At 40.3% G+C, this 18,158-nt stretch overlaps 2 protein-coding genes across 2 annotated transcripts; both read right to left on the bottom strand.

The window, feature by feature from the left end:
- Positions 1 to 374: 374 nt before the first annotated feature.
- On the bottom strand, positions 375 to 8,337 carry LOC119007818 (extracellular calcium-sensing receptor-like). The gene is made up of 8 exons (XM_037077739.1): positions 8,231 to 8,337; positions 7,488 to 7,782; positions 7,098 to 7,387; positions 6,286 to 6,581; positions 4,924 to 5,126; positions 4,559 to 4,780; positions 1,373 to 1,496; positions 375 to 1,273 (listed from the first exon to the last, which is right to left on the bottom strand). Exons 1-8 carry the CDS (start codon positions 8,335 to 8,337, stop codon positions 375 to 377), a joined length of 2,436 nt encoding a protein of 811 aa, XP_036933634.1.
- Positions 8,338 to 9,164: 827 nt separating this feature from the next.
- On the bottom strand, positions 9,165 to 15,269 carry LOC119007438 (extracellular calcium-sensing receptor-like). Its single transcript, XM_037077126.1, has 8 exons — positions 15,136 to 15,269; positions 13,999 to 14,293; positions 13,606 to 13,895; positions 12,714 to 13,009; positions 12,092 to 12,285; positions 11,731 to 11,952; positions 10,179 to 10,302; positions 9,165 to 10,069 (listed from the first exon to the last, which is right to left on the bottom strand). The coding sequence occupies exons 1-8, from the start codon at positions 15,162 to 15,164 to the stop codon at positions 9,165 to 9,167; spliced, it is 2,355 nt and encodes a 784-aa protein (XP_036933021.1). The 5' UTR covers positions 15,165 to 15,269.
- Positions 15,270 to 18,158: the final 2,889 nt, after the last annotated feature.

The following is an 18,158-nucleotide window of genomic DNA, read 5'->3' as shown; positions in this document are numbered from 1 at the left end:
ACAAGGTATTAGGTTAGTGTTTTTGTTGGATTCATGGTAGAGTGTACTGTTGATTTAATATGTTTTTTTAGTTTGTTTTGTTTTGTTTTGTTTTGTTTTTTTTTTTTTTTTATTGCCATCCTTATTTTGTATCAAACTACCATTCTCACCATTTAAAATGCATTTCAGTTGTGCAAAAAACAGTCTTGAACATTCTTACCATGCATTTTTGTTAGGGATGATTACATTATTTTGAATATGATTACACAATTTAAGTACATTTTAAGACAGACAGACTCAAATCAAAACAAACTAAGTGAAGACTGTGCTGACGGCACAGCTTAAGCCTTACGTGTGGCTATCTTAACTATTTCAAAAGCTCAAATTGTTCAGGATTAATTTTTGTTCATTAAATGTTTCTTGGTGTTCTTATCTGGCTTAAACAATATGATGAAACATTTTGGAGCAAATATACAGACTATTAGTCCAAAACTGGAGGCCAGAATGGCAAATATCTCCACAGCCACAGTAAATTTACCAGGAGAGCTGACATACGCTGGGATAAAGGTGATCCAGACTGCACAGAATATCAGCATGCTGAAGGTGATCAGCTTGGCTTCATTGAAATTATCAGGTAGTTTCCGGGCTAGGACAGCTAACACAAAGCAAAAGACAGCCAATAGGCCTATGTACCCAAGCACAACCCAGAACCCAATAGCTGAGCCTAATGCACACTCCAGGATGATTCTCTCCTTATGTATACTTAGGTTTTTTATTGGAAAAGGGGGACTAAGACCCAACCAAATAGCACATATTAAAACTTGAATAAATGTGAAAGAAAGTACAGTCATCTTTTGCTGTAGAGGACCGAACCATTTCATGACATTATTACCTGGGAGTGTAGCTTTAAAGGCTAGTAACACAACTATAGTTTTTCCGAGAACACAAGAGATACAGAGGACGAAGGTGATCCCAAATGCTGTGTGGCGCAGCATGCAGGACCAATCAGAAGGTGTTCCAATGAAAGTTAATGAACATAAGAAACAGAGAGTCAAGGAGAAGAGCAACAGAAAGCTCAGTTCAGAGTTGTTGGCCCTGACAATCGGTGATGCCCTGTGACGAAAGAATATAGCCGCTGTTATAATGGCAAGACAGGCACCAGCAACAGAGAAAGCAGCCAGGATGATTCCCAGGACCTCGTCAAAGGAGAGAAATTCTACAGGCTTGGGGAAACAAGTATCCCTTTGTGCATTTGGCCATAGCTCCTCAGGGCAAGGGAAACAATCAGGGGAATCTGAAACAAAAATTAAACAGGGTATTAGTAGTCACATATTTCACAGTCACATATATAGCATTTAATGCTGTACACATGCTTTAAAAAGCAAGGAAATACCTGTATCATTGCTAATTTCTCCTTCTGGACACGGTATACAATCATAACAGCAGATGGGTTTTCCTTTCTGCAGCACTTTACGAGTTCCTGGAGGACAGCTGTCACTGCACACTGACACAGGAACCTGGCACATAGATACAAAAAATTAAACAAATATTTAGATGTGCTATGCAGCTCTGACGAGGAAAGGATGGGTTTGTTATTTGAATCTCTATTCATTTAATATACATTGCTGTCCCTCCATTATTATTCCTTCAGAGATGACAAGGTTTAATTTTGCCTAAGAAGGCCTCGCCACTTTAGGAACTTAGCCGTTGCCCATCATGCCCTGCCCTTGTTGCCGCAGCCACAGTGGTGGGGTGCTCTCCATCTTCCCAATAGAAGACCAGCCCTCAACATTGACAGATGACTCACTGCTACCTCCCCGGCTAGCTTTGTTAAGATGACGCCCATTCCTTTGTTGGCAGAGGGTGACAACATCTCATCAACATCTGGGATGTTCATGGAATATTCAGATAAAATGCATTGCTGAGTGAGCAGGTGGCTGCAATGGCCAAGAACCTGGACACCTGATCAGACCAACCGCTTCATGACTGGTATGGGATGGCTCACACTGTTGCTGTAGGGGTTGGAAAATGATTTGTGGACAGAACACCTGCATAACCACTGCATCATAACCCGCAGATATACCACAAGACCAAGAGGTTGTCACCGGTCCAGAACATGTCACCAAACAGAACACATGAGCAGCACCCCATGACAGCCATTAATTCCAAAATGACTCCGGAAATATCATGTGGACTGTGTGTGTCATGAAGGCTTTGTATCACAAAGCACCCTATACCCCTGCCTCCTTTCTCAAAGTAAAGTTTGATGGCCAGCATAACCATGATGCTGTGTGCAGGAATCACAATCACATCATGGTACTGTAACTGTTATATGCCCAGTTCAATGATGTCAGAAAACAGACCTTGTGTGGCATGAACATTAAAAAGCATATCTGCCTCCCACTCTGCTGAAAGTGAGGGGAGCCATCGAGGTGCCACAGTCTGTTGTACTCCTAGGCAACAGCAAGCACATGTGAGGATGTAATGCTCAGTCCACTGTGTTATCCTGGATTTTGCTTTGTCTCTATGCCCTGTCATGGTGATGTGTAAAGAATGGGTCATGTTCTACACAGCCCATTAGAGGAGTATCGGGGTGCGGTGCTTGATTCCTCAAGGTTCCATGCCTTTCTTTCAAAACTTAGACATAGAACCCTTCTGGAGGCAGTCCACAAACAATAAGGTATAATGATGACAGTGTTGGCTGCCATGCAGGCATTTGGGCATATGGCAGCAGGGCACCACCCACTGCACCAGCAAAATGATTTTGAAATAACATGCCTCTTACCAACCTCAAACAATCTACAGATCTGGAGCAAAGAAGAAAACCATCCTGCAAGCAGTGTGGCGCAACTCAGTGCACCCTAAACCACATCTTCACAGGATACCACAAGACACTTACAAAAGGTAGATACAGGTGCAAGCATGACAAGGGGCTCACATAAACTACCACATGGACAGATCTTCTGAGATCAACAAACAACAGGCACCACAACCTGAAGATGTCCATTTCTGAAGGCAAGGTGACAAAACTTCAAAAGCAAAAACAGCTGCCAAAAGCCCATTCCAGCCCATTTCATGAGGTGAACCTGGGGAGGAAGTTTGTCTTTAAAGAGGAGATGGCTACAACTCGCTCTGCCCAGACATGGTTCTTTTGTACAGAAATACAAAGACCATCCTGGTCATACAGCTAACTGTACCCTGGGAGGACAGGCTAGCCAACTCACACCAGCTTAAGAGCACTAAGTACCAGGACCTGAATTTTGACATCCGAGTCAAAGGACAACACACAATGCTATTCCACATCGAGGTTGGCTGCTGTGGCTTTCCAGCAACATCTGTGCGCTATTTCTTCTGGAGAGTCAGCTTGGAACCCACGTTTCTGAAAAAAGCCACTAGGGAGATAGCCATGTCAGTAGAGACCAGTTGGAGTCGTTGTGGATGACAATAGCCTGCAATTGGAACCCCTTTGCATAAAGCCACTAAAGCCATCACTGCCCCACTAAGGTGGGGCTTTCAGGTTAAGGGAAGCAACCTCCATCAAGCAGACTAGACAACATGTAGTCAAGATGGCACTCAATGGCACTCATAATTTTAAAGAAGACAATGATTTTCTGGTCTCTCAATCAACATTTAGTTATAAGTCAGGGTTAATAGGCTACAAGATTGAAAGCAGTAGATCTTTATTAACTATCGACTATAGCTTTCAGACTTGTGCTTTACATTGTATAGCCAGAGCTGTGTAGCAGAGTCAATTGTGAGGACTGGACTCATCACCAGGCAGCAGAGCCAAACATGTTTTTTTTTTTTTTTATTATTATTATTATTATTATTTTCTACATTTTGGGGGCTACATTGCACAAAATGCCAAATTCTAAATGATGTTACTTTGAAGAATGTGGGAGGGGATATTGTTGCCAGTTGATGCTTCATGGAATTGTGAATAGCGTGCATCTGACCTCTCCTTGGACATGTGGAGAGGTCAGTTGCACACAGGGTGCACAGAGACCCCCTGTTTTTCAGCAGGGTGAATGTTGCGTGTCTTTGATCCCTGCAGGGTTAGGGAAAAGTCCCACCCAGTTCAAGGTGTGTGGGCTGGGCTACTTATTTCTCCACAGAACTGCTCTTGGTTATAAGACGTAGGATGGCTGAGGCTCTTGCCGGTTAGTATCAGTATCTGTATCAGTGCAGTGTGTTTGATGAGGACTACACCCACTGTTCGCACAGAGTCCAGTGGAGAGATGAGCCTGTGTGAGATGTAAAATGGTTAAGACGTAACCATTGTTTCATAAATGGACAAATAAGTGTGAGTGGAGAGCTATTCCAATAGGATTCAGTACAGGGCTCCACCTGTGCTGCCTATGTTACTATCCCTCTGCCACACCATGTAAAACTTAATTGGAAAATATTAACCTACAAAACATACTGTACTTTGGAGAACAAACTCTTAATTTTTCTATCTCAGTCTGCTACGCTCTATCATAACAGTAATAATCAACAGTTACAACATTGAAAACCATGTTCAATATACACATTCAGCTCACTCGAAGATTAATTAAAATACTTTGTTTAGGCTTCTTACTCTTGTGTCACCATTGACCCAGGTGAGGTTTCTGTTGATAAGAAACTCCTGGCCCTCTGGTAGTGACCCATCATAATGCCCTACTGATACCATCTCAATACTGCCACTTTCGCTTTTTTGCCAGTTAACCAGTTCGTATCTTGCCACAGGATCCCCATTGGCATCAAATGACACATCATAACCATTTTTGGAAAAATTTACTTTCTTCAGCTGAGAAAGAACCTATGAGGATAGAGTCAATTAAGCAAGTTATAGAAAGGGTATAATGTAAACCAAAATGATAGTTAGCTTAATGCTGGTTTCACAAAATGTACATTTTTGCAAATAAGTGATTATGGTTATTCACGGATTAATTTTTGACCAACCTGTTTGGACTCTATCCTGGTGAATTTGTCACACTGAGTTTTAGCATTTGTGTCCTGACACACCGCATTATGAATGGCATGTGCTATTGCATAAACAGCCTTATACACCATGTTGGTGATGCGGAGCTGGGATGTGTCGGTGTACAGGTCCTGGAGCGTCTCTATGTTTTCAGTTCCATTACACATATTTTCATCTTTGGCACCTAAAAATACACAAGACAGAGAAAGGTGGTATTCTCCCTAAATGTATTTATCATTCTCTCTAATGAAATGAAAAAGAAAGCACAAGAGGATGATACATATATTAGGAAAGGTGGTATTCTTCCTAATGTATTTATCATTCTCTTGCGCTTTCTTTTCATTTAATTTAACAGTATAATATTTAGCCAAACATGCCTTGGAGAAGCTTACCTAGTTAGAGGTAAAGTGGAACTCTTGCCAAAATGCAACCTAGGCTTTTTTTGTGAATGCATATGAGTCAAACCTTCGTGTAAAAGCATAATTAAGACGAAAGAGGCACTTTTAAGATTTAGCATATTTTATATTTTTGTGAGATATCATGTGTCTAGTTGTTGCTGCAAGACACTAGTGCTCCACCTTAACTCTCCTCCATGTTACTCTATCACATTCGGAGATCGATACTTTTCCACTGCCATGATGGCAGCTAACGGACCAAGCGACTGCTAATGTGAGTGATACTATGAGCAAAGTTTCATGTTGTGTGAAGCCTTCTAATTGTTTTGAAAATAACTATTTTGATGCTATCGCTAATTTGCCCCTTGCACTCCCATTGAAAACTAGTTTGACGAAAATGAAAATACAGTAAATCTTAAAAATGCCTCTTTCATTGTAATTATGATTTTACAAGGAGGTTAACTCATATACATTCACAAAGAAATCCTAGGTTGCATTTTCGGAGAGTCTCACTTCAAGTAAAGTCAGTCATCTGATCATTACTCACATGTATAAAAGAAAACAAAAAAGATTTGTACAATTATTCCTTTCATCACCAACTGACTTGACCCATTTTCACGTCCTGAAATCAGTCAGTACAACAGTCTCTTCAGATCTTCAAACACTGTTTTTATTGCTATGTATCTTAGTGTGGTGAATAATGTGTACTGTGTGTCTTTGTATTGTGAAACCACTGAGGTCAAGTTCTTGCAAAAAATCTTCTCCAAGACAGCAGAGGGCCTAAACTTGACCTAGCAAACATCAAGTAAGTTCATTTACAGAGATATGCTTAATGTCCACATCATGTTGTTGTTCAGTAACCTGCGATTTCCCTCTCAAGGGTCTGACACTCAAGCAGCTGATGACTAAATTGTAATTGTCACCAAAAACTCAGCACAACTTCCTTACCTTTTCCCAGCCTGCAGCTGAACGCATCCTCCCAGAACTCAGTAAGCAATGGAGAGGCAGCCACCTTAGAGGGAGAAAGATCAAGCAAGAACTCTCTCAAACCTGGGATGACAGATTGCTGAATGCCAAATCCAATTGCTCCAGCACAGATACTGAAACTCAGCATATCTGGGTTAGTTACCCAGGCCTCACTGCCTATCCACTGGCGAGGCGGAGAAGGCTTGCGCGACAACTCCTTGAGCAGGATCTTCATGTCTCCAGAGGCTACAAATGCCAAAACAACCACAGCAGTCGACCTGGGGAGACATTCAGTGCATCATATTACACCAATATGGGGACAAAAATTGTATTAAAAAAAAAAGTATAAAGATAGTTAAAATGAAAAACATGCAAAATGCTTTAGTTTTTTTGGAATGTTGGAAAATAATTTTATGACATATCATTAATGGTTATAAACATGGTAAGGAATATAATTTTCAATGTAGTGTAATGTTTTGTCTTATATTTCACAAAATATATTTTTCTGTGGTTTTATGTGCAGATGGTCACTGTCAGGATAGGCAACAATGCATTGCCTGGAGAGACATTAGTTCCATCAAATTATAACAATACAGGTGTAAAGATTCACAGAGAAATATGGGTGATACAGTCACCTGTATGTCTCACTATGAATATGAAAGACAGAAAAGTGTTGGAAAAAACAAAAACAAACAAACAAACAAAAAAACATTCATCCTTAATTTGAGCCTTATATGTTATTATTTTTGTGTACAAGTCAGTGTCAGCAAAAGTACAATCAGTAATTTAGAAACCTGCGGATAATGTCAGCTACTCTCTGGATCCTGCTAGGTGGGTGGGTCCGATGGAAAGATTCAGAGTATTCCACACAGATCCCCTCCTTCTGTGCTGCATCCAGGAAAGAAGCCATGCCATTATTGCCATAGTCTGAATCCGACCGGACAGCACCTATCCAAGTCCAGCCAAAGTGTTTTATCAGCTTGGCCAGCGCATCTGATTGAAACTGGTCACTGGGGATCGTTCTGAAAAAACTGGGGAACTGCTGTTTATCAGACAGGCATGCACATGTGGCAAAGTGGCTCACCTAAGGCAATACAACAGTGTAAGTGATTAATGGCAGAGACAAAAAATAAGCATTGGCCCGTATTTAACACAAAAAGTTTGCCAGAATTTAAAATATTTACCTGAGGAATGTTGAAAGACCCGATGATGCGTGCCATGCTGATTGATGGCGTAGACCCAGACTCACCAACAATAGCCATCACCACACCGGACTGCGAGCAGTTGTTGCCTGTATAAAACACTGGTTCCAGCCCATTTGAAAGCTGGAATGCCACAAGCATCGTCAGAGGCACTGAGGCACAGGAGTCATGGATCTGATAACCAAGTTTGATGCCTGGCAGCAGCTCTGTGCTCTGATTAATCTCCTCAATAGCAAAGACCATTGCACGTGAGAAGCGCAGTTCACGAGAGTCAATGCTGCAAAAAACACATACTGTTCGAATTTACATGTGATAGGGACAAAAAACACTTTTCAACAGAAAAACACCTCAACCTACCAACAAAGAGATATTCAATTTAATATAAAGTCTTAAATTGTTATCCTGTAAAATATTCACAAAACTGATGTTTAACACACTTAGATTTACAGTGGAGAAAATAGCTCTTTTTCTGAATGAAATGCATGTTATTTATGGCCAAAGACTGATTCCTTCTTACTCTGGTAGTTTGTGTATATAACAATTGCAATCAAAATGGCCAAATACTCATTTGCCATCTCATAAAACACAGAGAAATATGTTTTTGAAGTTGTCCATTCTACACAAAAGCTTTGAAACATGACTGTAAGCACATCATAAAAATCAAAACATTTATATTCCCACACAATGCAATAGTCTCACATCCACCACTTCTCCCTCTTACTAACCTCCCTGTGCACCTTGGTGGCTCAGGCATGGTGGTGTAGTTATGCTCCACTGTGTGCAAGTAGTTGTGTATAGAGAAAACACCCCCAACATTGTAGTCACCATCCATTGAGAATGCAGGTTGACGAGCTGTACCCTGGAGTTTACACTTCATAGGAGAGACCTCATACAAACTCAGAGACAGGATCAGGCCAATAAAGAGAGCTGAGATCTTCATGCCTGACTGTATGTGGGCACACTGCATTTGTGTTTTCACTGCTTTATATAGATTTTCAGAGAAGGACCTCCCTCCTTCTATTGGATGTCACCTCACTATACATCAGGGAGAGGATGCCCTTACCCAATGAACTGTAATTAACTATTGGCCAAGTCTTTTCTTCAGTCTGCAAAATAACCTCATAAAGTTAGTACTTTAAGCACCAGATCTTCATGAATTATTCTTTCCTCCTTGACTGCCCATCACATTGCATGGAGTGTAATGAAAATGAAGCAGTGTTCTTTATAGAGAACTATTACCAGTAAACCAATTTACATAATTTTTAAATTGTAAAGAGTTTAATCTTAAATCGTCATTTTATTTCACAATTGCTGTCTGGTGGAAATGTACTTCAGTAGCATGGGAGTGTTTGCAAACATTGTTGCTGACGGGTTGTGGCTGAAGCAATCAACCTTTCTTTTACTAACTGCTTATAATATATTTTATATTTACTCACTAATTCTATATCTCACTTGCATTCTCACCATTTAACTGCTTTTTATTCAAAAACATTCTTAAGATAACAATGGTTTTATCAAAAAGCTGAGGGAAAAGTCTTCCATGCATTTTGTTATGAATGTTTACTGAGAATATAATGAAAAACTATTGCAAATGTTTGAACAACATGTAAAGGACGTTCCAACAAACTATGCTGATGGCCTAGCATAAGTTTAATTTTATTATGAATCATTTTTGTTCATTAAATGTTTCTTGGTGTTCTTCTCTGGCTTAAACAATATGATGTAACACTTTGGAGCAAATATGCACAGTATAAGTCCAAAACTGGAGGCTAGAATAGCAAATATCTCCACAGCCACAGTAAATTTCCCAGGAGAGCTGACATACGCTGGGATAAAGGTGATCCAGACTGCGCAGAATATCAGCATGCTGAAGGTGATCAGCTTGGCTTCATTGAAATTATCAGGTAGTTTCCGAGCTAGGACAGCTAAAACAAAGCAAAAGACAGCCAGTAGGCCTATGTACCCAAGCACAACCCAGAACCCAAAAGCTGACCCTAATGCACACTCCAGGATGATTCTCTTCTTATATAAAATTAGGTTTTTCATTGGAAATGGGGGACTAAGACCCAACCAAATAGCACATATTAAAACTTGAATGAATGTGAAAGAGACTACAGTCATCCTTTGCTGTAGAGGGCCAAACCATTTCATGACATTACTACCTGGGAGTGTAGCTCTGAAAGCCATTAACACTACTATTGTTTTTCCAAGAACACAAGAGATACAGAGGACGAAGGTGATTCCAAATGCTGTGTGGCGCAGCATGCAGGACCAATCAGAGGGTGCTCCAATGAAAGTTAAGGAACATAAGAAACATAAAGTCAGAGAGAAGAGCAACAAGAAGCTCAGCTCAGAGTTGTTGGCCCTGACAATCGGGGATGTCCTGTGATGAAAGAACACAGCTGCTATTATAATGGCAAGACAGGCACCAGCAACAGAGAAAGCAGCCAGGATGATTCCTAGGACCTCGTCAAAGGAAAGAAACTCTACAGGCTTTGGGAAACAAGCATCTTTCTCTGCATTTGGCCATAGCTCCTCAGGGCAAGCGAAACAATCAGGGGAATCTGAAAAAAAACAAAAAACAACAAACAATAAAAAAAAAAAACATAAACAGGGCAGGGCAGTAGACACTTATTTACTGATGTACATATTCGTTAAAAAATAAGGAAATACCTGTAACATTGCTAATTTCTCCTTCAGGACAAGGTATACAATCATAACAGCAGATGGGTTTTCCTTTCTGCAGCACTTTACGAGTTCCTGGAGGACAGCTGTCACTGCACACTGACACAGGCACCTGGTACATAGATACAAACAAACTGACAACTATTCAGGTGTGCTATGCAGCTCTGAGGAGAGAAGGATGGATTTATTGTTATAATGTTTATCTATATCTTTAATAGATATCACTGTCCTGTAATCACATACACTTATATTGGATAGCGTCCACTGTTTGCCATTCTTTTTCAGTCAAAAATTACAGTATATCCACTGTTTTTATTTCTCCTGGGATGGCGTCACCACTTGAAGAAGTACGCCATTGCCCCATATCTTTTTTTTTTTTTTTTTTTGCGTGCCTCAGACAAGACTACACAAAGGAAGGTTTTCTTCAGTCCCTACCCTGCATGGACTGCATTTTCAAAGATAATACACCAGCAATAGTGGGATGCTCGCCAAGATTCTGATGTGAGACTAGCTCTCAACGCTAGCATATGACTTCCCCACAACGAGCAAGCTGCTGCAGGGGGAGGAGGAGGCATAGGCTGTGTCTGAAATCACCCACTCATTCCCTACTCCCTAGTCACTACATAGGGAGTCCAACATAGTGGACTATATAGTGAGCTCATCAGCAGAAATAAAAACACTCTTTCAGACACTACTCCGTCACCGTTAATGATATCACTACTGTTGCACAGTTGAAACGTGAATTGAAATCTCCATGTGTTCGTCCACAATGCAATGCATGATGCTAAATATTGCTTGGTAAGTCACCATCGGTTGACAATACTTTTCACAATGCACTGCGGGATACTTTGAGTGCACTATAAAGGGTATAATATTTTCCACTAGACACTTGGACAGCACTACAAAATGGCGCAATCACTATGTCGTGCACTATTTAGGGAGTAGTGAGTGATTTTGGTCACAGCCATAGACTGCAGTGTATTGGGGAGGTGTCTTACTCTGTGTGTTAGACCATGGATTAAACTTACGTTTGAATATCCCTTTAAGTACACGGACACACTGAGGAGGGAACGGGAAACAGGTGGGAAGAGAGGAGGGAGGAGGACAGGTGAGATAATGAGGGAAAGCCACAGAGGAGAAAGCATGAAGGAAACAATACTGACAGACAGAGGGAGACAAACATGCAAGGAATGAAAGGAGGAGACAGAGGGGAGAACACAGAAGAAAGAGCACAGGAGAATACCGAAGAGACAAAAAAGGGACAAAATACCAAATTATAAGACACAGGACACAAAGAGATAATCTAGATAATCTAGAACAATAACAACATTATTATCCCTCTGCCAAAGCATGTAAAACATCACTGGACAAAATTATCCGACAAAACATACTGTAATTTTGGAAGATAACTGCACCATTTTTCTGTCTCAGTCTGCAACACTATATTATATCAACAGTTACAGTACCAAAACCTATTTCAATATAGACATACTGTTCACTTGAAAATAACTATTTAGAATAATTATTTTAGGCTCCTTACTTGTGTACTTCCGTCCACCCAGGTGAGGTTTCTGTTGATAAGAAACTCCTGGCCCTCTGGCAGTGATGCATCATACAGCCCAACTGTCACCATCTCAATACTGCCTCTCTCACTTCTTTGCCAATTAACCAGCTCATATCTTGCCACAGGATCTCCATTGGCATCAAATGACACATCGTAACCATTTTTGGAAAAATTAACTTTCTTCAGCTGAGTAAGAACCTGTCAGAATGGAGTCAATTAAGCAAGTAATGGGAAGAAAGGATATAATGTGAAATAAAATGTATATTTGGTTTCACAAAGTGTACATTTTAGCAAACAAAAGGGACTATGGTTGTAAAAGCATTAATTTTTGACCAACCTGTTTGGTCTCAGTATATTTGTCACACTGTGTTGTAGCATTCATGTCCTGACACACTGCAGTATGAATGGCATGTGCTATTGCATAAACAGCCTTATACACCATGTTAGTGATGCGGAGCTGAGATGTGTCAGTATATGGGTTCTGGATTCTCTCTATCTCTTCAGTTCCATTACACACACGCTCATCCATGACTGTAACAAGAAGACAGAGGAAGGAGGAATTGTTTAGCCTTGACTATAATATTAGTTTGTTATTCTTCTTTTTAATTATCGTGTGCTTTCTTTTGATTTTATTCAACATTATATCATTTAGCAAAATATTCTCTTGCAGAAGGTTCACTATTCTGTTAATTTTTCTTTATTTATACCAACTCAAGTTAAGTAAACTCAGTTATCAGATCATTACTCTCAAAACAAGTTGTACAACTGTTCATTTCTTTACCAAGTGACTTGACCCATTTATAGAGACACACTATAAGTACACTTCATGTTGTTCTTCAATAACCTGAGATTCCCTCTTACGTAAAATCTAAGGTTCGATCCTAAAGCAGCGACAGAGGATGGGACGGTCCAGTGGACCCCATTGCAGATGTCACCAAATCTCAGCACAACTTCCTTACCTTCACCCAGCCTGCAGTTGAATGCATCCTCCCAGAACTCAGTAAGCAATGGAGAGGCAGCCACCTTAGTGAGAGGGAGATCCAGCAAGAATTCTCTCAGACCTGGGATGACAGATTGCTGAATGCCAAATCCAATGGCTCCAGCACAGATACTGAAGCTCAGCAAGTCTGGGTCGGTTACCCAGGACTCACTGCCTATCCACTGGCGAGGTGGAGAAGGCTCCCGAACCAACTCCTTGAGCAGGATCCTCATGTCTCCAGAGGCTACAAATGCCACAACAACCATAGCAGTCGACCTGTGCATAATATAGAGTGCAATATATTACGCCAGTGTGAGCATAGAATTACCATTTTTAAATGAGTACAAATATAGTGAACACCATCAAACATGCAAAATGCTTTAGTGTTTTGGTGTGTTGAAAAATATATTTTATAACAATATCATTAGTGGTCAAAGACATGGTAAAAACAATTTTCAGCCAGTCATAAGGATAAGGAAATAATCTTTGTATTTATATATATATATATATATATATATATATATATATATATATATATATATATATATATATATATATATATAACACTTTTTTTTGTGGTTTAGTGAGCAGATAGTCACTCAACATGCAACAATTCATCACGTGGAGAGACATTATTTCCATCAATTTACAACAATACCGGTGTCAATATACGCAGATAATTACAGATACTAATTGAGTTTGTAATGTGCTATATTATATAGCTGCTTATGTGTCTCTATGAATATTATTTATTTATATTTTTTGTATTTTTACCAAAAGATGAATAAATATATTCCACCCTAAACTACACATTTTATGTGGTTCTGTGTGCATGTCAGTGTCAAAGAGCCCACAATCAATGATTTAGACACCTGTGGATCACGTCAGCTACTCTCTGGATCCTGCTATGTGGGTGGGTCCGGTGGAAAGATTCAGAGTATTCCACACAGATCCCCTCCTTCTGTGCTACATCCAAGAAAGAGGCCATGCCATTATTGCCATAGTCTGAATCTGACCGGACAGCACCTATCCAAGTCCAGCCAAAGTGTTTTATCAGTTTGGCCAGTGCATCTGATTGGAACTGGTCACTGGGGATTGTTCTGAAGAAACTTGGAAACTGCTGTTTATCAGACAGGCAGGCACATGTGGCAAAGTGGCTCACCTAAATGACAAAACATAGTCCATTTTTTTCCATCAGCAATATTCAGAAAAGTTGCATTGACCTAAACTAAAAAAATAGTTTGGCAGACATTCAAGTTATTTACTTGAGGAATATTAAAGGATCCAATAATACGAGACATGCTGATGGATGGTGTCGACCCAGATTCACCGACAATAGCCATCACCATACCAGACTGCGAGCAGTTGTTGTTGGTATAAAAGACCGGATCCAGGCCATTTGAAAGCTGGAATGTCACATGCATTGCCAGGGGCACCGAGGCACACGAGTCATGGATCTGATAACCAAGTTCGATGCCTGGCAGCAGCTCTGTGCTGTTGTTAATCTCCTCGATGGCGAAGACCATTGCACGTGAGAAGCGCAGCTCACGGAAGTCAATGCTGCAAAAACACAATCACGCTGTTTAAATTTACATTACAAATCACAGTTTTAACAGAAAAACTCATAACCTGAACAACAAATAGGTATTCAACTTAATCTGAAGTCTTAAATTGTTATCCTCTTAAATACTCAGAAGACTTATGTTTAACACGCTGACATATACAGCTGAATAACATGTCTGTAATTTATGGCCAAACACATATTTCTACTGGCTCTACTAGTTTTGTGACTATTACAACTGATATCAACATGGTTAAATATGCATTTGGCACAATGTGTGACAAAAAAGTTTACAATACTGCAGTTTTAGTTCAGCATGGTCATTTGGAGTGTGCACAGTGGGTTGTGTAGACTGCTGATATCTTAATATGTGCAGCACCAGGTTCTGTTCTGACAATCTGAGGGCAATGAATAAAAATGGTCAACAAGCTTTAACTGTTCTTTCACACGACACTTACATTGAGAAGTTATACAAGTGGTCTCACTCAAGCAATCAATCATCACCTCTGCTGGGATATTATGTAAAAAAAAATGTATGTACAAATGCTTGTTACTGGCTCAAATTAGCTTGATATTAGCTGGCATGTCTTACTAAGACAAAGTTAGATGTATTGTCTTGAAGAATTTTCTTTTCTGGTGCAAAACATGCTTGACAAGATTATTGTGTTTTCAGACAAAAAATAAGACTAATTTCACAGGAACATGCCTGTTTTTACTTTTTTGAAATTCCATTTTTGATTTGATGAAAAAAAAAAACTATAAGCACATCATACAAATCAAAACATTTACATTCCCACACAGTGTAATAGCCTCTTATCCATCACTTCTCCCTCTCACTAACCTCCCTGTGCACATTTGTGGCCCAGGCATGGTGGTGTAGTTATGCTTCACTGTGTGCAAGTAGTTGTGTATAGAGAAAACACCCCCAACAATGTAGTCACCATCCACTGAGAATGCAGGTTTACGAGCTGTACCCTGGAGTTTACACTTCATAGGAGAGGCCTCATACAAACTCAGAGACAATATCAGGCCAATAAAGAGAGCTGAGATCTTCATGCCTGTCTGTATGTGGGCACACTGTATTTGTGTTTTCACTGGTTTATATAGATTTTCAGATTACACCTTCCCTCCCTCTACTGTGCAACAGCTCATTATACATCAGAGAGGTGATGCCCTTTCCCAGTGAACTTTAATGAACTCTTGTTTAAGTCTTTTCCTTGGTCTGCATGGACAATATAATCTTCAGGGGCCAGTTTTTCAAAGATTATCTGATTGGATTTTGGTTATCGGATGGGATCAAATCTTGAAAATGGGTTATTCAAAAGGAAAAGAAGGAATCTGAAATAGATCACAGAATCCAATCCTAGTCAAACCTTCAATTTGTGTTGTTCAAAACTTTTCAGTAGGATTTGGATAACTTTGAACCAAAAAAACAGGATTATGCTGATCCCAACAAGGGGTAGGATTTCAAGGTGGATTTCAGGAGGAAAATGTAGTAAAACTTTAAAATTGGTCAAATATTACATCTGTATCATGTGTATATACTTTTATTTATATTTTGCACTTGACTTATTTAACCTTTACAGTGATAAAGTAGATAAAGTAAACATAGGCTACCACCTAAGCCTTTCAGTGTAGTAAAGTAACAATAAAATAACAATGAAAATGATCTTGTTCCCATGAAACAATTTCTCCAAACAGATTTCAATAACAAACAAAAATAATGTATTACATTTTTCTGTCATTCATCACTGTATAGTAATTTCAAAGAAAAAAATCACCAGAGATGAACCTGTCAAAAATAATTTCTGGTCTGGTTCTTCAACAAGCTCAGGCGCATCACAAACATCATCACAGAGAGGGACATTGCGCCTGGTAGCGATGTTGTGCAGGACAATACACGCAAGTATTATGTTGCATGCTCCCTGTGGTTCCACTTGCAAGTAGTTAAGGCATGCAAAGCGTCTCCTCAGAACTCCATTTAAACGCTCAGTTGCACATCTTGTTTTGCAATGAGCAGTGTTGAAGCATGCCTGCACAGGTGTGGTTGCTGCAAGAAAAGGAGTCATCAGCCATGGTAGGAGTGGATAGGCACTGTCTCCTAATATTATGCCATCAGGTCAGCTGGTTTGAAGCTCCCTGTATAAAGCGCTCTCTCCCAGAATACGTGCAGCTTGAACAGACCCAGGCCACTTCACGACACAGTTTGTGATGATGAGGTCAGCGTTGTCCACAAATTGGATGTTAATGCTGTGCCTCTCCTTTCGGTTGATTTACCCCCAATCCCTCTCATGAGGTGCTTGGATATGCACATGAGTGCAGTCAATAACCCCGATAGTATTGGGCATGTTCCCCAAAAAGAACTTGTGCTTGGTTCTGGGCAATCTGGTCATCCTTTTAAAGTGAAACAAACTGATTGACCAGGCTGGCCATCACTCACAGTTCATTTGTCCACTCCTATATGGTCACCAACAACTTGGTAGAAAGTCCCAGATGCATAGAAGCACAGACCAATGAGGACCTGTTCTTCCACAGACAGACTGTGACTACTTCGGGTTCTCCATTTAAGTTCCAGTCTGACAAGGTCTGCAATGTACTCAATATCAGCATTCCCAAAGTGGAAGTGTGCATACAGTTCTTCAGTGGTGTATTGCTCCAGTGGTTTTGCATGCTCAACATACATCCTTTGATGGTATTCTCTTCCATCAAAATGGTGGTAGTGATGGACAATACCTGCTATGTCAGTGCCTCTATCTAAGTCCTCTGAGAAAGGCTCTACATAAGATGGCTGTCAAATACCCACCCACCCATTAGCTGACGTGCTTTGGCTTGCGTTCAATAAAATAAATCACTCCCAAGGCCTATAAATACTATGTCCACTACAACAGAAAAGGTGGAACCATGGACTCAAAAGGATCTAATTTCACTATTGCAGAAACCCATGCACTGCTGGAGGGTGTTAAGGGCCATTATGCCTCGATAGTATGAAGCTCTGGTGCGGGTGGAATGGTGACTAACAAAAGGAATAAAGACATTTGGGTTGAAATCACCCAGAATGTGAATGAAAATGGGGTCTGACCAGAAGAGGATCTTGGAGCAAGTGAGATTTTGATGGAAGAATCTAAGGGCCAGAGCAACAAAGGACCTTGCTGAGGCAAAAAACACCCAAACAGGCAACAAACCCTTTAAGAAAGGTGAATACACAGATATGGTTCTGGATATTATTGGAGGTGAGAACTCTAAAGCGCCGCACAGGAGTCAATGTATTGTAGGGGATGGTGACCCTATGATTGTAGAGTGAGCCAGTTCCTCCTAATGCAGAGGAAACATTTATTTTGGATCTCAGCCCTGTTATTGAAGAACAACCTGGATCCTCACTGGTAGAGCCAGCAGTCATAGGACCTCAGAAAAGAGGCTTGAAGCGTCCTTTGCCAAATAAAAATGATGATGCCTATAAATCACTTCTTAAATGAGAAACTGAAAGAGCAGAAGCACAGATACTCCTGGCAGAGGAACAAATCAAGCTGACCAAACTGCAGCAAACCTAAGCGAAACTTCAGATCCGCCTCCTAAAAGCAGGGCTTGAAAGTGCTGGTCTCTTCTCCTCAGATGAAACCCGAACATTCTTTATTTTATTATCTATTTGACATTTAGACTCCTATCCAGGGAGTACCCTGCCCTCGCCCTGAGACAAGGCTGGGATTGGCTCCAGCAGCAACACCCCGCAACCCCTTGGAAAGGGATAAGCGGTTCGGACAATGACATGACATGACATTTAGACTTTTTTTTTTAAGACATTTTGAAAATATCCACAATGTATTTGTTAATGTATATTTGTTTTTGTTTTTTTTATTTGTTGTGGCT

The sequence above is a fragment of the Acanthopagrus latus genome, chromosome 2 (assembly GCF_904848185.1).
Source record: "Acanthopagrus latus isolate v.2019 chromosome 2, fAcaLat1.1, whole genome shotgun sequence".
Taxonomy (NCBI): domain Eukaryota; kingdom Metazoa; phylum Chordata; class Actinopteri; order Spariformes; family Sparidae; genus Acanthopagrus; species Acanthopagrus latus.
This window is presented reverse-complemented; position numbering and strand designations above follow the sequence as displayed.

What these genes read in the sequence shown, in the direction of transcription:
- LOC119007818 (XM_037077739.1), bottom strand. Translation starts at nt 8,337, where the DNA reads ATGGATGGTGACTACAATGTTGGGGGTGTTTTCTCTATACACAACTAC. An exon ending in GTAGCTGACATTATCCGCAG is followed by an intron (nt 6,582 to 7,097) that starts GTTTCTAAATTA and finishes ATGTCTCCCCAG; the next exon opens with GTCGACTGCTGTGGTTGTTT. An exon ending in CCAGGATAGAGTCCAAACAG is followed by an intron (nt 4,781 to 4,923) that starts GTTGGTCAAAAA and finishes CTATCCTCATAG; the next exon opens with GTTCTTTCTCAGCTGAAGAA.
- LOC119007438 (XM_037077126.1), bottom strand. Translation starts at nt 15,164, where the DNA reads ATGCCTGGGCCACAAATGTGCACAGGGAG. An exon ending in GATCCTTTAATATTCCTCAA is followed by an intron (nt 13,896 to 13,998) that starts GTAAATAACTTG and finishes TTTGTCATTTAG; the next exon opens with GTGAGCCACTTTGCCACATG. An exon ending in AGAAATTAGCAATGTTACAG is followed by an intron (nt 10,070 to 10,178) that starts GTATTTCCTTAT and finishes GTTTTTTTTCAG; the next exon opens with ATTCCCCTGATTGTTTCGCT.